Genomic DNA, 22002 nt, shown 5'->3' with positions numbered 1-22002 from the left:
TAAATGAATGTATGAGAGTGAAAGTGGAGTTACATTGTATGCAAGCTGTTGCTTCAATGACAGGCGTCAGAGGAACAAGGAGTTTCAATATAAGGTATAGGTCCCATCTGAAGAGTACACAAGGTTGCATAGTTTATTTCAACATATAAGACAACAAACAGCACGAGTGTTAACAAAAAAACACTGCCCAAATGCCAAAAATGCTGGTGCTAATTTGAATGCATTTTATGTGTATTTTTTTATCTGAAAGCGCTTTCTACATGTTTCTGTGAGAAAATCATGAAATGACATGCTAATAAACTCATTGCAACTTCATTGAACTATTTAGTTTTCTGAATTTGATATCGATGACTATTCAAATTTGCTTGAAATCGAATTATCGCATCATTACACTGGATGCAATTTTCATGAAATCAGGCTAGAAAACACAAAACACGTTCAGAATTTCAAGACAAGATGCTCCTTGCTATTCCTTTTAAATATAAAAAAATTATAACACTAGACTCAAAGTAAAATTGTTCCAGTAGAGTTTAACAAATATAAGGGTCTTTAGTTTCTTGGCTAGGCATTATTAGAAATAGGATGGTCATGTGGACAAGTGTATCGAGTAATCTAAAACCAGAACTGCATATCTAACCTGAACAATTAAGCGTTATCTAAACATGTGCGAAAAGCAACAGACAAAAGTCATGAAAGAGATACACAAAAAACCATAGCAGTCGCAAGGTAGTGGAAGGAAGAGAGCCTGGCCCTATCATGGTTAAGCACCAGCATCACAGTCGCAGAAAATTACTGTAAAGCAGAAACATTCCCAGCATGAAACTTTTGCAAACTGGAGCTAATAGACTTTTTGCAGCATGAAGCTTTCAGGAATGACTGACCATGAAAAATGTTTGAGAATACTACATGTACTAGTAATACAGGTATTAATTGAACACACACTGCCAGGTCCATTCATCACACAACAAAACTGAATGCACACTACTAAACACATGTAGTTAAAAAACAAACAAAAGAAAGCGCACTACCAGTACACATACTAGCAGTTGACTTTGGAAGCGCAAAACCTGTCCTGAGCTGTTCTGCGCACGTGTGCATACATACTAGTGTGTATGAATTGGATCATTCCACTACTTGGAAGGGGTAAATTGTCTTTTCCTCGTGAGCTTAACTTACCATGGTAATTTAACATGTACAGGAAACAATGTAATATGCACTCCTATCTAGTGTGAACATCACCTCTGCAACAGTGTAGACAAAAATTTTCATAATATGCATTTTACTATTGCAAATCTTAGCTCCTCTTGAAATTTGTCAAAATTTCATGCAAGCAAAAATTTCTGGTATTACAGCAATTTGTTGCTTCTACATAAAGTAAATCTAGTTATAGATGCAATGCATTGTACACATAGTACTTAATAAGCAATGTGTTACATAAGCTGAATCAAAACAGCTCCTCTTAACTCATATTCTTTTCTTTACAGATGCCAACTAAACTTTGTTTCAAGCATCATGTGCTTGTTTTCCTTTACATTTATACTGCACATTTAGTTACTTTTTGCCGTGTATGTACGCATAATGTTATCATTATCTCTTGTGTATGCTTAAAATCTTAATCCTTATATCTTACTTCTGATAAGCAATGGGAATCTAAACATGTTCACATTTAGGTTGCAACACATGACTTTGACAAATGAAGACCATTACTTTTACTACTACGGACTTACTACTACTACAACTACAACTACATACTTCTACTACTACGTTCATGCATCACTGTAAGAACAGCAGCACCTTCACCTCATGGAGGTTTGCCAGTGCACACTATGTACTTTTATCTCAGTTGACACCAGATGCAGTAACATGAACTCATCTCAGTTTGTCATTACTTACATACAAGCTGAGGTGTATGCCTTTACTTCTGCTTGTTATGTATGCTATATAATTCTATATTTCATTCACACGCTGATAAAATCTATTCAATAAACTTGTTAGCATGAAATCCAGATAAAAAGAATTGTAATTTTTGTTGAGACTGCATACCTCACTCTATTTTCAAATACATGAAACATGACTGGAGTTAAGTTTAGTGTTAGATTACATCCATGGGGTGTGCATGTGGCCTTACAAAGGGTGCATTCATACCTTAAAATTGAATATCCGTACAAGCAAACAAATTTCTATTGTCTATGATGAGACCTGTCCAAGTAAACTGTTCCATCTGGATGTTTTAAAAACCTGTTTCCATGCATTCAGTTAATTCTCAAAAACTTTCTCAACAATTATGTTTTGGTCATGGTTAATCACAAAAGTGTGCTTTACAAGTATCTTGGAGGAAGCTACATTACAAGAGTATAAATTGATTTCTTTGCTCCATAAATGAAAACATTTCATTACTAATCTAATCTTGCCATGGATATCTCTTCACAAAGTCATATGATCATTTACAAATGAACACCAAAGCATGTCTATTGTAATAGAACTACAGAGTAATGAAGATGCATTATTGTATACACTAAGACATCAGACATGCTTCCAGTAAAGAAAGAATTTGTTGCTTATAGTCTGTGGAGTAACTTCAAATGAACATGAATTACTGGTAAATTATAGTGCTAAAGGGCATGAAAGCATCACATGCTCTATGTCTGGTCTACATCAAGAGTTAAGTCTGTTTTGGTCATAACAGTGGTCTTGGTCTGACCACCTCGCAGGCCAGCTAGGAAGGTCTGCGGCTTGGGTACATTTGAGTAGCCATCACGCAGAGTCTGTATGGTTTGGTCCCTGCAGGAGGAACAAAGAGCAAGCATATAGAAATATGTCAGAAGGGCGATAGGCCTATAATACATGACTATTTAAACATGTGGCAAGTTTGGAAATGCATAAACGGAGTGCAAGATTCACTTTCATTTCAGGATCATGAAACTGAGTAAGATGCAGTCAAATCCTGCTTTATGATCCGAATTTTTGTGATCAAATTACCAGTGAATTAATGTAGAGAAACAGTGCAGTCACCGATTATGTTTACTTCCCAATTTCCTGGAAATTTCATTGTTTCATGACATTTGTCATGGCATGCTTGTGAGGTTTAGCTAAAACAACAAAATGCTGCAAAAACAATGGACTAACGTTGGATGACTGGTACAGAATCTACATTTCACCACAACATATCAATCACTTTTGGTGAAGTCAATATGTGTCAAATTCTTTTTCAATATCCTTGCCTGGAAAGTATAAAATCACATATTGTAGTGTGACATGCACAACGGATGATATTCTTAAGTTGTAGTAAGTCAATGTCTCTCAGAGACTCTGATTTACTTTCTGCAACTGAGGATGACTATGTTCAGATATATTGGTATGTAAACTCAAACAAACACCTGTTAAGAAAGGAGGTGAATAGACGAACATATCTGATAACAATTTGCAATACCAATTAACAGAAGTCTGCAGGCTTGATATTAGAGGATGATGCCTCAAGCATTAAACAATATGTCACAATATAATTGCATTTGACAGTGCAAGCTACACAGGTAAAGTGAAATGATGTTTTACACTTGCACATTTCAATTTCAATTTGTTTTCATATTTCTCACAAAAATTATACAGAAAAAATACAATTATGCAATACCAAAATTACACAAAGCATAAATTGGCTGAAACTTCATCGGCATGTACAACAGTCTGTACGAACACACAGGACAAACACATTTGATATGCAATGCCTCTATACAGGAATATTTTGTGAAAATTAACTGCAGGAATAGCAGAGGACTTCAATTCAATAGTAAAGCCTATAAATGAATCCTCCGTTTCCCTTTAAATGCAACTCAATTTCATTACCAATCATTCCAATGTGCTTTTGGACAGGGATTTCCACAGAACAAGGACAGGATTAAAAAATGAGGATTCCACAAACCACTTACTTTGGAAGGTACACTTGGGACACATTGTCCCTCCGCAAGTTGCTGAGGTTAGTCTGAGCAGAATGGGTCATCTTAGTTCGAAGGTTGGCCTTTGACAGAAATGTGATGAATTATTACATGATATCAACACAGTATAACAATGAAATATTAAATGTTCAGAGAGCTCATTACTCCAGGATGTAGGAAACTTTACATTATGTTAATGGCAATGGCAATGAAAATGATGATGATAATAATGAAATGACTAGTACTACTATTACTGATAATAACATCAACTAATATTAACAAATCCCCAAACAAAGATAACACAAAATTTACAAGGGTGTACTATGAACAGGAATCCATTTATGACACCAGTTTTTATGGTGGGGTGGGGGGTTGGGTGGTGCTGGGAGGGGGATATCGCCCATAAAGCAAATATTTGTAGTTTTTAGTTGTATGATTAACTAGAAATGTTGCTATAGCGAATGGCATGCCTCCGCATGGTTCTCCCAATAGGTCTATAGCACCTCTTGACGTGAGAGATGACAGTTTCACATAACTGGCAAATTATTGAAATCACATGATTGTCACAAATGTGTCGAGTGTTCACTTTCCTTGAACTAGGTTTAATTGGATGATGGCTACATTGTTGAAGAGAGCAGGTATTTGGGGATTTCAGGATTTTTACTTGGCCTCCGACCCTTTTATAAGTTTATGCATTGAGCAATTTCCAAGGTATGGAAAAAAGTGTAATTTCAGCAGTAAATGTGTTTACCTTTGGAAGCAGTGATTTTTTCCATATTCAAGATATCACATTTGATGCATATGTGTAGGTCAGTTTTTTTTTTTGTTTCATCTGCAAATGGTAAATTATGCCTTATGCCTTTAAACAGTAAAATATTGGCATTTTAACCTGGCCTTTGACCGTTGACCTGATGACCCTGAAATTCCCAAGAGAATCACTGTCAGGCAGTACATGCACAAATATGTACAAAGTTTATTGATGCTACCTTGAGTCACTTCCAAGATATAGAAAAAGTAATAATTAGAATTGTTACTTGACCTTTGACCTCTTGACCAAAAACTCTCCCAGAGATTCTCAATTTGGCAATACATGTATACAATAAGTTTCAAGAAAATATCTCTAGGCATTGAATAGATTTAAGGGATATAATGAAAATTTGAGAAGTTGACCTTGACCTTTTAACCCCATGACCTAAAAAATCCCAAGATAATCACTGTCAGGTAGTACATGCATATGTACTAAGTTCCATGAAGATAACTTGAACCATATCTGAGATGTGGAGAAAAAAATTGAAATTTTAGCATCTTCACTTGACCTTTGACCTCACGGCCCATCAGGCAATACATGTATACACTAATTTCCAAGAAAATACCTTCAGGCATTGCATAGATATGGGGGAAATAGTGAAATTTTAAGCACATGGCCTTCACTTTTAATCCTGAGCATGTGCACTCAAAAGTTGAAAGGCGCAACTTCGCCCATTCATACATATCTTATATGCCAAGTTTCATCAGGATACCTCAAACAATTTTTCAATTACGCTGTCTGCAAAATCTATATTGGACGGAAGGATGGACGGACAACCCGAAAACATAATGCCTCTGGCAAAACTTCGTGGAGGCATAAAAAGAAAATTGTTCAAGAGGATCCTGCTCATCTGAAGCAAAAAGAAAATGGAAATATGTAAGAAAAAAAGGGGGAAAAAGCAAAGAAAAGGGCAATTATCTAAATGAATTTTGCATCTTACACTTGACCCCAACCATTCTTTCTATATTTCTAAACAAACAATGGCAATAAATTCCACATATTGTATAAATGTCAATCAGCTCATTATGTTTATCATGCTTACAATCAATAATATGCTAGATTTTCCAAAGGTTCCCAAGATGGTAACAAATCTATACCCATTTGGAACACAAATCAACAAACATTGGTGTGAACACTTTTTTCTAGTTCATGAGAATGGTACATGGTACCGTCTATGTTTGCTAATTATGCTACATAATAATTCTGCTAATCAACTCATACCAATCATACTCTCGTAACTACATTTTACAAATACAAACTGGTGTCATGAATGGATTTCTTGTAATAGAAGACCCATGAAAAGGTTGTGTTATCCTTGCTTTCAGGATTCCTGCAAGAAGCTCAGCAACATATTGCATATTCTAATTAGGTGATCATGCTAATTAGGCTTATAAAGATAATTCTCGCTATCGCCAATGACGTAAAAAGTACCCGGATGTTGATTTAAGCGTCATTTACGGTGCATTATGGGATAGTCCGGTAGCAAAGTCACTTCCGTTCGTACGCGCGTGATACGTGACTAATGCTATTTACACACACAACCGACTGTATTCTACGTGTACTTCCGGTTTTCTCGACTTGAATTACAGCTTTAATATGATTTGAAATTTCTCCATTCTTAAGAAATTGCTGTTAATACGACTATTGGTTGTTGCTGCGAAGCTGCCATGTGTTGTTTGCACGACAATAAATGAAAAAAATCTGCAGAAATAGGACCCTTACTGGCATGCGAGACGTGACGTGGCCGCGTGGGTGAAGTTTGCGGGTGACTCCACAGCGCAGTACGTGCACGCGCGAATTACTAGTAGTGGTAGTATTATAGTAGCACTAGGTAGTAGCGGCCTAGTGCCTACGTACATTGTACGTACTTACTTGGAAGAAATTGCTTCGGAGACAGGATAAGTTCGAGATCACTGTTCGTTCCCGATTGTGTTCGTGACATTTCGACAGAGAACAAATAAAAGAAAAGATGGGCATATTCCATGACGATATACTGTATATCCAGGTGGGTGAATATTTTCCAGCATATTTTCAGCGTATGCAGAGATGACTGATCTGTGATGTGCTCATCGATCGCATGATCAAGCAGTACGCCGTACCGGTATGTGTTATGTAATTAGCTTATGCGCTGCGTGCAGTGTGGTGCATGTTGACCGAAAGATCGGTCTGTATCTGTCCGTCGGGGAATGTTCCGCGGAGACTGCGTCTGGCTTCACCGATCCCCTCCGTCTACGGAGGACAGCGTTAATGGCAAAATATAAAAGAGTCCTCCGGACAGACGGATCTTTCTGTCTATCTGTCTATGGTGAATGCTAATGCAAGGCCGGCCGCTGGCGGGGACTACAGTGTACGAGTATGACAGGCCTGGCCACTCGCTGGCTCGTAGCTCGGGCGGTACAGCGGCCTATTGGCCTACTGTACTAGTATCCGTGGTCGGCGCTGCGCTATAGGTAAGGTACACGTACGCGCACGCTAGCGCTGTGCAAATTATGCCCCGCGCCGGAAGTGCCCTTGCTACCAAGTGCACTAAATCTTGACGAAAAAGCCACATTCGGGTACTTTTTACGTCATTGGCGATAGCGAGAATTGCCCTAAGCTGCTGTGGTGGCAGTGAGGCTTAATCTATTTCAAAATCCATATAAAACAACAAGACTTGTATCTAACAACTATTCAATGTCACATATATGGTATCTGGTACCATCTACTGGACTATCGTAAATACGCAAATTAGATCATTATGCTCATTATGATATTTAAGACACTTATACCATCTGAAAATAAATAAAAGCAGATGTAAAAAACAGACTTCTCATTACAGAAAACTCTCGAAAAGCCATACTTTTTTGTTTTCAGGCTCCCTACATTGAAAGTATCAACATATTAACATGTTCATAATGTGCTAAATAACTGAATAAATGCTAATTAGGCTAATGAAAATATTTGCCCTAGGTTACCTAGGTGGTAACCAAGCTTAGATTACGTTAACAGCTTATCACCTATTATGTTTGTAGAGAATTTTCCTTTTTTTTTTTGGAATTCTTCTTTCTTACGAATTTTGTGGACAAAATATCTCAACAATGACATGACTACTTAACATGAAATTTTCAGTCAACATAACTCATATCAATATTTCATGACATGAAACATTTCAAAATGATAACATATCTGTGACGTCATCTAGGCGCCATTTTGTGATTTTCAGATAATATCAGATGATCGATTATAACTTAATAACTAAATGTCATTTCTGTATTATTTTTGGTAGACATGAAGTTCAAGTCACGACTGATCGTCCTGTACTATGCTAATAACCCACATCATCACGGTGCATGCGTATGCGTGCATCAAAGTTTTAAAATGCTTAAAACAACTTCCTGACTGGTTTTCTATACGTTTCAGACAATTTCAAGCCTTTCAAAAAATTCAGTGCGTTTTCGCGCGTACAGCATGTAAGCAACATGAAAATGTATTTTTATCGCTTGATTTGCATTCATGATGTATCCAGTGACAATATCCATTGATTTATGATCAACTTTGATCATTAACAAGGTAATGCGCTTGCGTCAAAGTTAAAATTCCGCCGGCGTCTATGCAAAATATAGTGAAAAAACATGACTCTGTTTATTTCGCCACAGATCTTTAGAATGTCCATTAACCCTTTGTTTTTAATGCATACAAAAGCATATGAATTGTAAATAACATTTCAAGTGTCAATATTTTGATTGAAATAGTATGACCTCAGCATATCATCATCTGAAATAAAAAAGTGGAATTTATTTTTTTGAAGTACTGTTTCTGACATTCATTTGCATGAATATATATCTCGGTCATTTTTACTCAATATTCCCCAAATTCTGGTGTTAGACTGTGGACAGTTGTCTTTGAAGTCAGCATCATTGTTTTTCCATTTGATTAAATGCAAAGTATCAAAATTTGCCGAGTTTAAATGGTATGTCTATGGGAGGTGATTCTTTTCCCATTCATGCACTGACTTGACAACGTTTTGGAACCTGTATTTCAGTTGATTTTGCTCCACTTCCTCTGAAACTTAAGTATGTTGTAGCTGAGACAATAAGCTGCAGTAACCATGCATTTTATTTTTTCAAATATCCTCATCAGGTTGACAATTTTGCAGCTTAAAACTGAAAATGAGAATGGAATCTGGACAAAATGATTCCTGATTTATCTTTCACATACAAGCTTATAGGCCATGGGCTAGTGGGGGTCAACCTGCACCCCCTCTGCACCTAACATTCATTGTTGTTTCCATGTAGCCCTTGATCTGGAGAGTCAGAAAAGTGATGTTAACAAAAAAAAAGTTGGGTCCCAAGACCCACCCCGTGACGTTTTGTGACGTCACTTCCGGAACGACCTTTTCGCGAATACGGGGGAATAGCATTTGGGTATTATCCTAATAAAGTGGTCCCCATGCCTTTATTTTTCATCAATAACCAAAGATTTTGGTATTTCTAGATTCCTCAGAAGATGGGAAATATGATGCAAAGCAAAGTTTGGCAATATAAGCCCTCAGTTTGTCGTCATCGACAATGGAATGGACAACGATGTCGACAAAATTCAACAAAATGTTACAAAATTTGTGCAATTTTTCAAGTTTCACACCCTTTAAGTTTGTATATTTTTGTGAAAAATTTGTTAAATGACTTGAAATTTGGTCTGGATATTAAATGAATATCCCTTTTTACAAAAACAAAAGTTTTTGGCCTAATTGTAATCTCATCTTCTTCTGTAGACATTAGAGTGCGCATGCGCGGTGTCTGGAAATAAGCCTCCCAAATGCCTTTTTTGATGTCCAGTATAAAAAATGAGTTACAACGCGTCTCTTTATCATGTAAATTTACAAATTTAATCATATTCTGCAATCAGCAATCACCTGATTGAATAAAAGCTGCCTTAAAATGAGAAATCAAAGATGACCATGGTTGTTTTTGATGATGACGTTGGTCACGACATCGAAGATGAAGACGACGTCAAAGACTAGAAATACGACATAGCAGGGATTCGTTTACAATTCTCCATTTCAATTGATTGATTTTAGCGATAAATCTAGAGTAAAGGAAATCAAGATAATGAATTTTCATTTCTACTGGCATTTTATTTCTTTGCGATAAACTCAAATCCTGCTTAAAGGGGAAATCCAGTCTGAAAATAAGTTAGTCTGATTAAAAAAGAGTAAAATCTTACGAGTTCAACAGTAAGAATTTGACTGTAATCTGATGAAAAATAAGGAAGTTACTTTTTTTTTGTTGCTAATTTCTGCAAAACATTTCTTGTACAGTGGATAAGAATATGCAAATGAATGACCTGACCATGTCATACCCTCTCAATTTTCCATTGATCTTGTACAAAAAAAAATTAAGAAAATTCATTGTTTCAGTCATTGAAGTCTGAAAAATGATGTTATTCCTGGTTGCATAACTTGGTTAAAGTGATGTTAGATATATCAGGATTTGAGTCTCGAGCATAACTGCGTTTGAATGAAAAACTGGAAATGTCAAAATTTTATGTACAAACCATATGGCAAGATGTGAGGGGATGACATGCTCACTTTGTCATTTGCATATTCATATTGACCGTTCAAGAACTATTTCCTAAAAAAATAGCGAAACTTCAAAATGTCATAACTTCCTCATTTTTCATGCAATATCGATCACAATTTTACCATTGAACTCGCAATATTTTACTTTTTTCTTATCGGACTAAGTTTTATTTGGACTGGATTTCCCCTTTAGATAAAGGCTTATAACTAGTTTCACAATTAAAACACTTATCTCAACTTCGTTGCACTCACTGGCATAATTCTAAATACTGTATCAGGCATATTTTGACATTATTTTTCCTCTATTTTCTTCGGAAATTGCATCTACATTGAACTTGTCAGCGAAATGACACTATACATGATGCATAATAGAGACTATGGACTTTTAGAGGCCTAAATTACTTTAATATTTTTGTTTTTTGTTTTTAACTTGGGAATGCTAACTTGTGGGTTCTTGGCGGTTCTGTGACTTAGTGGGTAAAACTTTCGACTCCCGATCGAAGGACCCAAGTTCGAGTCACGATTCAATTACGATGTACATTTTCTCGATGGTAATGATTATATTAACATCATTAATCTGATTCTTTATTTTTTATCTTTTTTTTTCATTTTATTTCGAAAATTTGGGAATATGGACTTGCAGGTCATCGACAATGAAGTGGGCATACATGAGGTTGACAAACTTAAAATTCCACGCAGTTTTTTTATAAGTTCTCACGCTATAACATCTAAATATCCATTATTTGTGGTTAAATCATTAAATGAAATAAAATCTAGTCTGGATATTAGATAAGTAACCATGTCTAACAAAAACCAAAACAAATAAGGAATTATCTTAATTCAGGCATCTTCTGTATACATTTAACTTAAAGTTAACACTTTTGTTAGATCAGCCATGGTGCTTTATGGATGTCCAGAAGCTGACGCTGATTCACAGGGTGCACTTCACGAGTTCGACACCCACAAATCATACAACCCATGAGTCATAGAGCCCGCGAGTTATATAGCCTGTGAGTTCTAAAGCCCATGAGTTCGACACCCTTGAGTCTGACACTAGGCAAGCCAGGCCCACGAGTTTGACATATAATAAACAAGACCCACGAGAAAAACATATTTCCGGCCCTGCGATGTAATATCGAACACGTGGATCGTTTTTAATTTTTAATTTTTAATTTTTAATTTTTATTTTTTTTTTTTTTTTTTTTTTTGGGGGGGTTCCTGCTTAGAAAAGTGTCAAACTCGTGGACCTTGTTTGCCTAGTGTCAAACTTGCGGGCCTTGTTTGCATACTGTCGGACTCATGGTCCTTATTTGCCTGCTGTCAAAGTCATGGGCTGTACGACTCGTTTGCTGTATAATTTGTGGGTGTCGAACTTGTGGGATGACAACGAATCACTTTGCCATCCTTTCAAAGTCTGAAATTCTTTTGAGCTCTGAATCGAATTCCAATGTCACCATCATTGTCATTTTCTGTGTGTATAGGTTTAATGAATTCATTTTTTGCTCCTGTCACTGCTTCTATGCCAGTATCCGGCTTGGTGCCTTTCAGGATGTCCACAAGCTGATGCTGTCCAGAGACGTCAGCTGAGAAGCCAGATCAAAAGTTTTTGCCTTTGTGACATAAATCATTTTACCGCACTTAGACTGTATTGTCAAGAATCGCAGAGCATTCACCTCCAAATTCTTCTGTTACCATGCAAAGCACAGCAAAATATTTTCAGTTCATTCAGAATTAGGAAGGTGAATGCCCTCCAAACTCTTTACAGTCCAAGTGCGGTGAAATTGCTAATGTCACAAAGGCAAAAAACTTTGATCTGGCTATATGATACCGCCCTGCTGAAAGGTGTTACAGCAGCATGTTCTATGCAATTATCAAACAAGAATATGAAAGCTAGCAACAAACCCAAACGAAGGACATAGATGGACAAAGGATGAAGATCTAATGCGACCTCTGTGGACCTCAAGGGAGGTGCTGCTGCGTCAGCTTGTGGACATGCATCCTGGAAGTCACTGTGGCTGATGGATCGGAGCCGATACTGGTATGGCAACAGTGACATGAGTAAAAATGGCTTAATTCAACATATACCGCACTCAGAAAATTACCATTATGGACATTGGAATTTGATTTGGTTCAGAGCTCATGTGCAAATGAAAATCAGACACTGACAGGATGGGGAGATGATTCCGCATCAGCTTGGGGACATCTCGTTAGGCACCATGACTTATAAATCGGAGCCCGATACTGATAGTGACAGTGAAAGTCGTGAAAATGAATTCATTCAACCAATAGAATCACAGAGTTACAATGATAGTGAAATTGGAATTTAATTGTAACAGTGTTCACGGGCAAATGAGTGTCAGACTTTGAAAGGATAACTTAGAGCTGGTAGATGACTCCATCAATTTCAAACATATCGGTATTAAGCCAGTGGTAATCATTTGAAGCATTTCGATGTGGGACTCTCAATGATTTCATCGGAAGTATATAATGCTGGAAAAAATACATAATGATTAGCAAATAATTTTTATGAAACATCATATAACCAATTCTACTTTGAACAATGTTATATTTAAAAAGTTTCTTTATACTTTCAGATGGAATGAAAATTTTAAAAAGAGGTATCACAAATATAATCGTTTAGTGTTGACTAAGCATGAATGCTAATAATATTTTCAAAGCATAAGTTACGAAACCTGACTAAACAAAAGAATACTCTTGAAAAAAGGCTGTGGGAATTTGAGTATCTAAAAGCAACCAACTTTTATCAAAGAATGAAAGTATTATATGCCTCATTATGATCTATGACTGAACTATCATTGTCTGATAACCATTTCAGATAATGTCCCATGAATTGGGGAATTGCTTATAACAAACATGCCTCTATAGTCACATTAAATGATTTGTCGTGGTAAATTATGATAGAATTATGTTGTCATTATGATCATCAGAAATGGTGACAAGAGAACTGTATAGTTGCCTCTAATTTCTCATTTTAAGCCAAACTTCTCTTAGTTATTTTCTTTTATATTTTCTTTAATACAAATAATAATACTTGAAGTTTCTGATCTTTGATGAAAAACTGATTGCTAGACAGCAGAAAATAACTCACGGTGGCTTGTTTCACACACCTTGCATGCACACTAAACATCTGAAAAGACTTCAGGATTATTAATTAGAAATGTCGCTACAGCGACTGGTTATACCCCCGCCAAACAACATTTCATAAGCTTTGGTCAAAACATTTCATAAGCTTTGGTCAAAAAACTGAGGAAGTAGTTAAATCTGCAAGATCTTTCCTTGATCTTCTGCCATTAATATGCCGTTACCATGGCAACGTACTTTCGGGTACTGTCGAAAAATGCGTCTTGCACATCTACAACCAAAGGCACACATCTGTACCAAGTTTCATGGAAATTGGGCAAAAACTGAGGAAGTAGTTTGCAACACAAAATTTTCCATCATTTTGGCTCATAATATGTGAGCTGTTACCATGGCAACATACTTTTTGTCACTGTCAAGAAATGTGTCATGCTGACCTATATCCTAAGACAAACATTCAATATGAATTCCATGAGAATTGGAAGAACACTGATGAAGCAGTTTTGCCATGAAGCATTTTGCCCTATATTTTACCAATAACATGCCGTTACCATGGCAACGCACTTTTTGCCACTGCGGAAATATGTGTCTTGCACATTAACATATTCAGATGAACATCTGTACCTAATTTCATAAAAATTGATCAAAAACTGTGGGAGGAGTTCGCGACGCAAGATTTGTACCCATTTTTGCCCATAATATGCCGTTACCATGGCAACGTACTTTTGGGTACTGTCAAAAAATACGTCTTGCACATCTACAACCCAAGGCACACATCTGTGCCAAGTTTTCTGGGAATCGGTTGAAAACTGAGGAAGTAGTTCGCGACGCAAGATTTGCAACGGACCGACCGCCCGACCGACCGTCCGCTGATTCCTATATACCCCCTTCAAACTTCGTTTGGCGGGGGTATAAAAAAAAAACACATACTGAATTCTCTTTAAAGAATTCGAGTTTGTTGAGAAGGCAAAAAGCAGATGTCATCAAAATCTTCTTTTCCTCGTAGCTAATGGTGTTAATCTTTAAGGGTCGTCTTAAACTAATTGCTAAATTCAGTTGAATTTGGTATTTAGACGAAACCCCAATGTGAATTTTGTCATCGACGCCGCTGTCTTTGCCGTCATCACTGAAGTCAAATGTATTTCAGCAGGTGTTTGATGATTTAAACAAAATGATTAAAGTTCTGATTTTACTTGAAATACATGAGTTAATATATCAATTTACTAGTCACCAAAAGGGACATTTTGTTGGTTCTTATTTTGCACTCCTCCTGCCCTCTTGAACGTCTACAGAAAAGGCCAGGATTAAAATAATGGCTCATTTGTTCCTTTTTTTATCAAAGATGGCTACTTATTAAAACGACAAGTTCAACTTCACAGACATGTGACATGTGGATTGAGTGAATACAGCAATAGAACACATCAGTGAGAGTTTGAGGAAAATCAGACAATCCGTTCAAAAGTTATGAATTTTTGAAGTTTCTGCACGCTCATTGCTGGATGAGAAGACTAATGCAGCTTGTGATGTCACTGTCATGTGTAGAACGATATAAAGAAAATAATATAAAGAAAATTCAACATATTTTCACTTTTCTTACAAAATAAAGAACACTTGACTTGTCTCTGTCAGAAGGTAGGAAGAATAATATCCTAAATATAAGTCACTGACATGTCGAAGAAATATGCACGTTTTGCAAAAAATAAGATTTTGTAGAATTCTCTTTATATTTTCCTTACATTGTATATATCGTTCTACGCATGTGACATCACACACTATAGTAGTCTTCTCATCCAGCAGTGACAGTGCAGATACTTTAAAGATTCAAAACTTTTGAATGGATTGTCCCCGAACTTTTACTGATGTGGAATTCTACTAATATTACCGCATTTACTTCACCTACATGTACACGAAGCTGGACTTATCCTCTAACATCCAGACTAAATTCCAATTAATATAGTGAATTAACCACAAAGTAATGAATATCTAAATCAACATAAGAACTTAGTTTATCGACCTCACTAATGCCCATTTCGTTGTTGACGACCTGCAAGTCCCTATTGCCAAATTCTCGAAAGAAAATAGTAAAAAAAAAAATAGTTTAGGTCATACTGCATATTAATCAAACGAATATCAATTCAGTGAAATCAACGGAATAAACAAAGAATCAGGTATTGACGTTGATAAAATCATTACCAACAAAGAAATGTACATATTTGACTGACCCAATTACAAACATGACTTATATTTGAAGAAATTTTAAAAGAGACTAAAAGATATCTAAAATGATCTCTACTATGTCGTAATTCTAGTCTTTGACGTCGTCTTCATCTTCGATGTCGTGACCAACGTCATAATCAAAAAGAACCATGGTCACCTTTGATTTCTTATTTTGAGGCAACTTTTATTCAATCAGGTGATTGCTGATTGCAAAAATTGATTAAAGTTATGAATTTACATGATAAAAGATTCGTTGTAACTCATTTTTGATATTGGACATCAAAAAAAGGCATTTGGGAGGCTGATTTCCAGACACCACGCACGCGCACTTGAATGTCTACAGAAGAAGATTGGATTACAATTAGGCCAAAATCTTTTGCTTTCGTAAAAAGGGATATTCATTTAATATCCAGACCAAATTTCAAGTCATTTAACAAATTTTTCACAAAAGTATACAAACTTAAAGGGTGAAACATGAAAAATCGCACAAATTTTATAAAATTTTGTTGAATTTTGTCGACATCGTTGCCCATTTCGTTGTCGATGACGACAAACTGAGGGCTTATATTGCCAAACTTTGCTTTGCATCATATTTCCCATCTTCTGAGGAATCTAGAAATACCAAAATCTTTGGTTATCATTGAAAAATATAGGCATGGGGACCACTTTATTAGGATACTACCCAAAGGCTATTCCCCCCATATTCGCGAAGAGGTCGTTCTGGAAGTGATGTCACAAAACGTCACGGGGCAGGTCTTGGGATCCAACTTTTTTTTTTAACATCACTTTTCTGACTCTCCAGACCAAGGGCTACATGGAAACAACAATGAATGCTAGGTGCAGAGGGGGTGCAGGTTGACCCCTACTAGCCCATGGCCTATTACGTTCCACACACTTTGCTCGAGACGTATAGCTCAATGGTTAAAGGGTGCTGTTGTCTCTGGCGCCAGGGACGTAAGTTTGCACACGTGCAGGTTTGAACCCCACGGGATGAAGAACCAAAATACCTCTTTTCTTTCACTTTTTTTTTCTTCAGTGGAGGTAATGGCACTTTCGTTGATGTAGAAATCACATTGTCATGTAAACGCACCCAAACCACACATGCATAATTTCTCTTTGCTTTGTGTTGGAGACTGCATCGCTTTGACTGCTGCAAATTTTGCAGGCTTATACAGTTTGCCAAACTGATCAACGTGAGACATAGCCATCTTGGTTATGCAAATAAGGGTCAAAGTTCATATTTGAAAATGGCAATGTTAAAGTCAAGGTGGCCCTCAAAAGACTTTATCGCCATGTTTCAATGTCTTCATTTCGAAGACCTCTTGGTAAATATTCAGTTAGATAGCCTGTAAAATCAACTTACTTGCACACGCAGACACACACAAGGAATTTCCATTTGGTTGCATAACAGAAACAACTTGATCTGAATTATGTAGGTACCAAGAACTTGACTTCATGAATGTATCTCAATATAACTTCAAGTCGCTATATCACATCCTTTTCTTTGTCGATCGAGGGTGACCGATATCTGATGACCCCCCAGTGTATCACCTAACTCGTCTTCAAGTGACGAGTTTCATATCTTGTTATGCTATTTGAGACGCTTGTATCATTTGAAATAAGAAACAGGTATCATAAGTGGATTCCTTGTTACAGAAATGCTATTTGAGACGCTTGTATCATTTGAAATAAGAAACAGGTATCATAAGTGGATTCCTTGTTACAGAAAACCCTTGAAAAATGGTGTTTTTTCTTTCAGTCTAGCTGTATTAAAATCTAGCAAGAAACTACATATTGTACAGTCACTTTGTATGCTTACACATGATTATGCTAATCAGCCTAATTAAAAAAGTTGCCCAAGCTAAATTTATTTCAATACCAATCTAGAATACAAATCAACAACTGGAAATGTCGCTATGGCGACTGATGCCTCCGCCATAATGCATGATTCTCCCAGTAGGTGTATAGTATAACTGTACAATGTCTTCACAATGTGTGATGACAGGTTTCACATAACTGGCAAAATATTGAAATGACAGGTTTGTCAGAAATATCTTGAATGTTCACTATCCTTGAACTGGGTTTGCTATAAATGTCTAAGAGTGCAGGTACACATATTTGGGGAATTGAGGATTTTTACTTGACTTCTGACCAATCCTTTAGTAATTTAATGCAATGAGTAATTCTCAAAGTATAAAGAAAGAGTGTAATTACAGTACAAAATAGATTTTTTCTTTGCATTTATACCTGGTCTTTGACCCTTAACCTTTGACCTTCTGGCTGGAAGGTTCTCAGCGAATCTCCATTAGGTAATACATGTATATATTAAGTTTTAAAACTAATAATGCAAGCATTGCATATACTAGTATATGAGGGAAAAGATTTTGAGGAGTTGACCTTACCCTTTGACCCCTGACTATTGGCCCATGACCCCTAAGTTCCCTAGATAATCCCTGCCAGTCAGTACATGCGTATTAAGTTCCATGAAAATACATTGAACTATTTGCGAGAAAAGTGAAATTGTAGCATTTCACCTAACCTTTAACCTTTTGACCTTATGACATGACACTCTCTCTGGAGAATCTTTACGCAGTAGTACATGTCTACACTAAGTTTCAAGAAAATACCTTTGGACATTGCATAAATATGGGGGAAATAGGAACATTTTTAGCATTTGACCTTGACCTTTTGACCTTTGACCGCTTGCCAATGTCACTAAAATCTACTCAATTAATCGCCCCATCATACATCATCCTTGGACCAAGTTTGGTGAAAGCTGCTTCATCCACGTAAACAGATAAATTTTAAGATTTGACCTTGATCTTTGACCTTTGACCTCTGTCCGATTTCTCTAAAAAACTAATCAAGTAATTGTCCCATCATACATCATCCTCGGACAAAGTTTGGTGAAATTTGCTCGATTCAGTCTTGAGTTATCGCGTAAACAAATACAATGTCATGATTTGACCTTGACCTTTGACCTTTGACCTCAGGCCGATTTCACCCAAAATCTAATCAAGTAATTGCCCCATCATACTTTATACTTGGACCAAGTTTGGTAAAATTCCAGTCAATATTACTCAAGTTATTGCATAAACGAATGCGGACGGACGTTAGAACGTATGGACGGACGGACATCCCGGAAACATAATGCCTCCGGCACCACTTCGTGGCGGAGGCATATAAAACTTGTACTTAAAGTGAAAACTAAGTTTCGGTAAGAAAGTGCTTGAGAACCCGCCTAGCACCATTTCATTTTTGCATGCAATATATCGAAAGAGTCCACTAAGAAACTTACCTGGCTGACGCGGTTTGCCGGAATGATGAGTTGGTTTGGAGTATTTTGAGAAAAATAATAATAGTAGGAAAACCGACTTTTATTCCAGAAGGCTCCAGACTAACTCGGTCTCGGGGAAAAATTCGATCCTACCTCAGACAATTCACACGCAGTAAGTGATCGCCACATTCTACTGGCCACTGCATAATACCACATGAGGCCTAACTGAATGGACAGGAAAGTGCGTGCTAACGTAATTCTGTACAAAACCAAACAAAAATGACAGCGCCCGGTCCTCAGTTGCTGAGACGCGCGGTCTTTGGCAGTTTTTTTGGTTGTTTATCAAGCGCCTTTGGTTGTTTTAGAGGTGCTTGATAGGCGCACACTAATTTTGCATGCGCGCGTTGTAACAACTCGGACCATTACTGCGAGTAGCCAGAACACGAAGTGCTAGTTTATACAGGCCGCTCCCATAGGACAACACTGTACAATCAGAGGGACAACCATTACAACTCATCCCGCCGTCAAAGCGAAGCCGAGTTATCCCCGAGTCCCGAGTTTAGCCTGACCCCGTTCGGGTAAGTACTGAGACTGAACCTTTTTGGTTAATATTTCGCATTTTCGTCGTTTCCCATCGAATATCTTGTAATAACATCATTATCCTGCACATTTCCTAAGCATACGTTCACATTTGGGAGCGAAATTTGACAACTTTTGCAGGCGTACCAGAACTTTGTTTGGGCTTTAACATCTTTTCTAGGTCATGTACATGGTCTATAGGACTGTCTACTGGACTACAAATGACATCTACTAAAGCTGTGTTTTAACAGACCTTACCCTGACAATATGTCAGTACAATGTCCAGAGAACAAAATTTCTTGCCTCGGGCAATAAAACCGCAGGAGACAGAGTGAGGGGTACTATATCTGGGTAGGTTCCCATAACAACCCAGAGTTCATGCGTACAGCGAGTGTAATAAAAATCCATGCACGTGATTGGCGAATGGTGCGTTATTCTGTTTGGACTAATGCGCATGCATGTTGAGTGTATCAAAGGAATGTCACTGTGAGAGCATTTTAAGGGAAGGGTAATTTCTGGGTAAGTACAATACCTGGCTCAGGTAGAATTTGGCAAAAGTTACTGCAAAAATGTCTGAGCATCATTTGCACGGACTGTTCTAACAGGCAGGGTTAAAAAAATGTGGCCCGGCTATTGTTGCAGTAACTCTGGTTTGAAAGGCTCTGCCAAAATGGGGTAAGACAGATGTCTGCCGTATCTGTGACTTTACATGAGTCACACCTGTGTGCTTGTCTCTATCACGTTGCAATAAAACATAACCTTTAAAGGGGATGGCTAGTAACTGATCAGTGGGAATGCTGGGGGATGATTGTTCCAACCCTTGCATGGGATTCATTTAAGAGTACATTACATATCTATTGTTGTGTGAAAATTATTTGCTTCAGAATGGTCTCATATTCAAGTAATGTGCAGTTCAATGTTTCCAGATAAGCATACCTGTACAGTGACGGGGCTATTGTTAACGGCCTGTTAACGATCGCCCCGACACTGTACAGGCATGCTAACCTGGAAACACTGAACTGCACATTACTTGAATATGAGACCATTCTAAAGCAAATAATTTTCACACAACAATAGATATATAATGTACTCTTAAATGAATCCCACAAGGATTGGAATAATCATCCCCCAGCATTCCCACTGATTCCCACTGATCAGTTACTAGCCATCCCCTTTAACCACTACAATCCATTCTGACCTGCTTCCATATTATCAAGCAGGAAAATATAAAACGTACACAAATTTACACATAAAATACCTAAAAGGAGAGAAGAGGCACAAGGTGATCATAAAGGAGACTTCCATACCAGTTTGATGGCTTTGCGCCTCAGCTCCCATTCATTCCACTCATAGGACTTGACGATATTTGACTCAACAGGATGGACTTCAGTCTGTATTCCCATGTCACACTTAGTGATAGGCTTCTCGATCATTTGTCCTTGGTCCTTACCCTGTGTTTCAAACACATAATACATGAAGGATCTTATATGTAATATTTGTGAGCTTTTACACTTTTCAGCTAATCCATAGAAGGTGACCATTACACTATACTTTGTGACCAATACATAATGTCTGATTATCACTTTACAAGGAAAACTTGATATAATGAGGAGGTAGGGACCAAGCAATTTTCCTCGTTATAGCTGATATCTCGTTATAGCAGTAAGCATCAAAATGCGATAGATGAGGACACTAATATGACATGTGAGACTCCAGGGGGGCGTTTCATCAACGAGTTCGTCGGAGTTTTCACCGACAAATTTGCTATCAGCCAATCAGACCAAGGATTTCATTAGCTTTTAACAGTTGTCAGTGTAAATCCTTGCGTCTGATTGGCTGATAGCAAATTTGTCGGTGAAAACTCCGACGAACTCGTTGATGAAACGCCCCCCAGATCACGTTTCCATTGACACTGATAACACTGCAAAGTATCTGAGATAATTACTAAGCTTTATGTGTAAAAAGGTATTTTTTGCCAATGAAATACAGTCTTTATATGTAAAAAAAAGGTTGCAGTTAGGAAGGAGATGATCGTCCATGATTGTGAGTTGGAACGTGGTGTGATGGTTCTGCAAGTGTGTGATGTGTGTGCAATATTCGAACACTTTGTTATGCATATAACGCTGTGTGTCACTAGCACTCAGCATGCAATTATCTATAGATCGACAACCTGTACACATACGGAGAGAATCACAATGTCATGATACGTAAACGGCATTGTTGTGCTGATAGCTGACGAATTACAACCATTCAACCTTTTTTTCTCAGTTGCCACAAGATTGGGAATTCCCTGGTAGGTAGGAATAGGGCCATATATAGCCCAGCAGCACACTTAGGCTACGGTCACAACCCCCCAAATCAGCCTGCTCGGTGACCGGTCGGCGAGTTTTTAGCCAATTTTGGTCGGAGAACGACCGGTGATCGACCAGTGACCGACCTGGCACCACCGATTTTCAGGGCATCGGTCGGTCGCTGCTGAAGTTTCAACGTGGAGTTAAAATTTCAGCAGCGACTGACCAGTTTTCACGCACTGCCC

The 22002-nt window shown here is 37.5% G+C and overlaps 1 protein-coding gene across 1 annotated transcript in view; it reads right to left on the bottom strand.

Annotated features, from left to right (window-relative positions):
* Nucleotides 1-1078: 1078 nt before the first annotated feature.
* LOC139711010 (cilia- and flagella-associated protein 206-like) overlaps nt 1079-22002 on the bottom strand; it is a 205095-nt gene continuing 184171 nt past the window's right edge. Inside the window, exons 14-16 of the mRNA XM_071622927.1 lie at nt 20774-20917; nt 3924-4012; nt 1079-2781 (exon numbers count right to left, since the gene is read on the bottom strand). Coding sequence (XP_071479028.1) covers nt 2640-2781; nt 3924-4012; nt 20774-20917 — 375 coding nt within the window. The 3' untranslated portion in view covers nt 1079-2639. The remainder of the gene's footprint in view (nt 2782-3923; nt 4013-20773; nt 20918-22002) is intronic.

This window comes from Diadema antillarum, unplaced genomic scaffold (genome assembly GCF_040938485.1).
Source record: "Diadema antillarum isolate AM-2024a unplaced genomic scaffold, OU_Dant_1.0 seq00001602_RagTag, whole genome shotgun sequence".
Taxonomy (NCBI): domain Eukaryota; kingdom Metazoa; phylum Echinodermata; class Echinoidea; order Diadematoida; family Diadematidae; genus Diadema; species Diadema antillarum.
The sequence above is the reverse complement of the archived record's forward strand: the minus strand, read 5'-3'. Positions and strand labels throughout refer to the sequence as shown.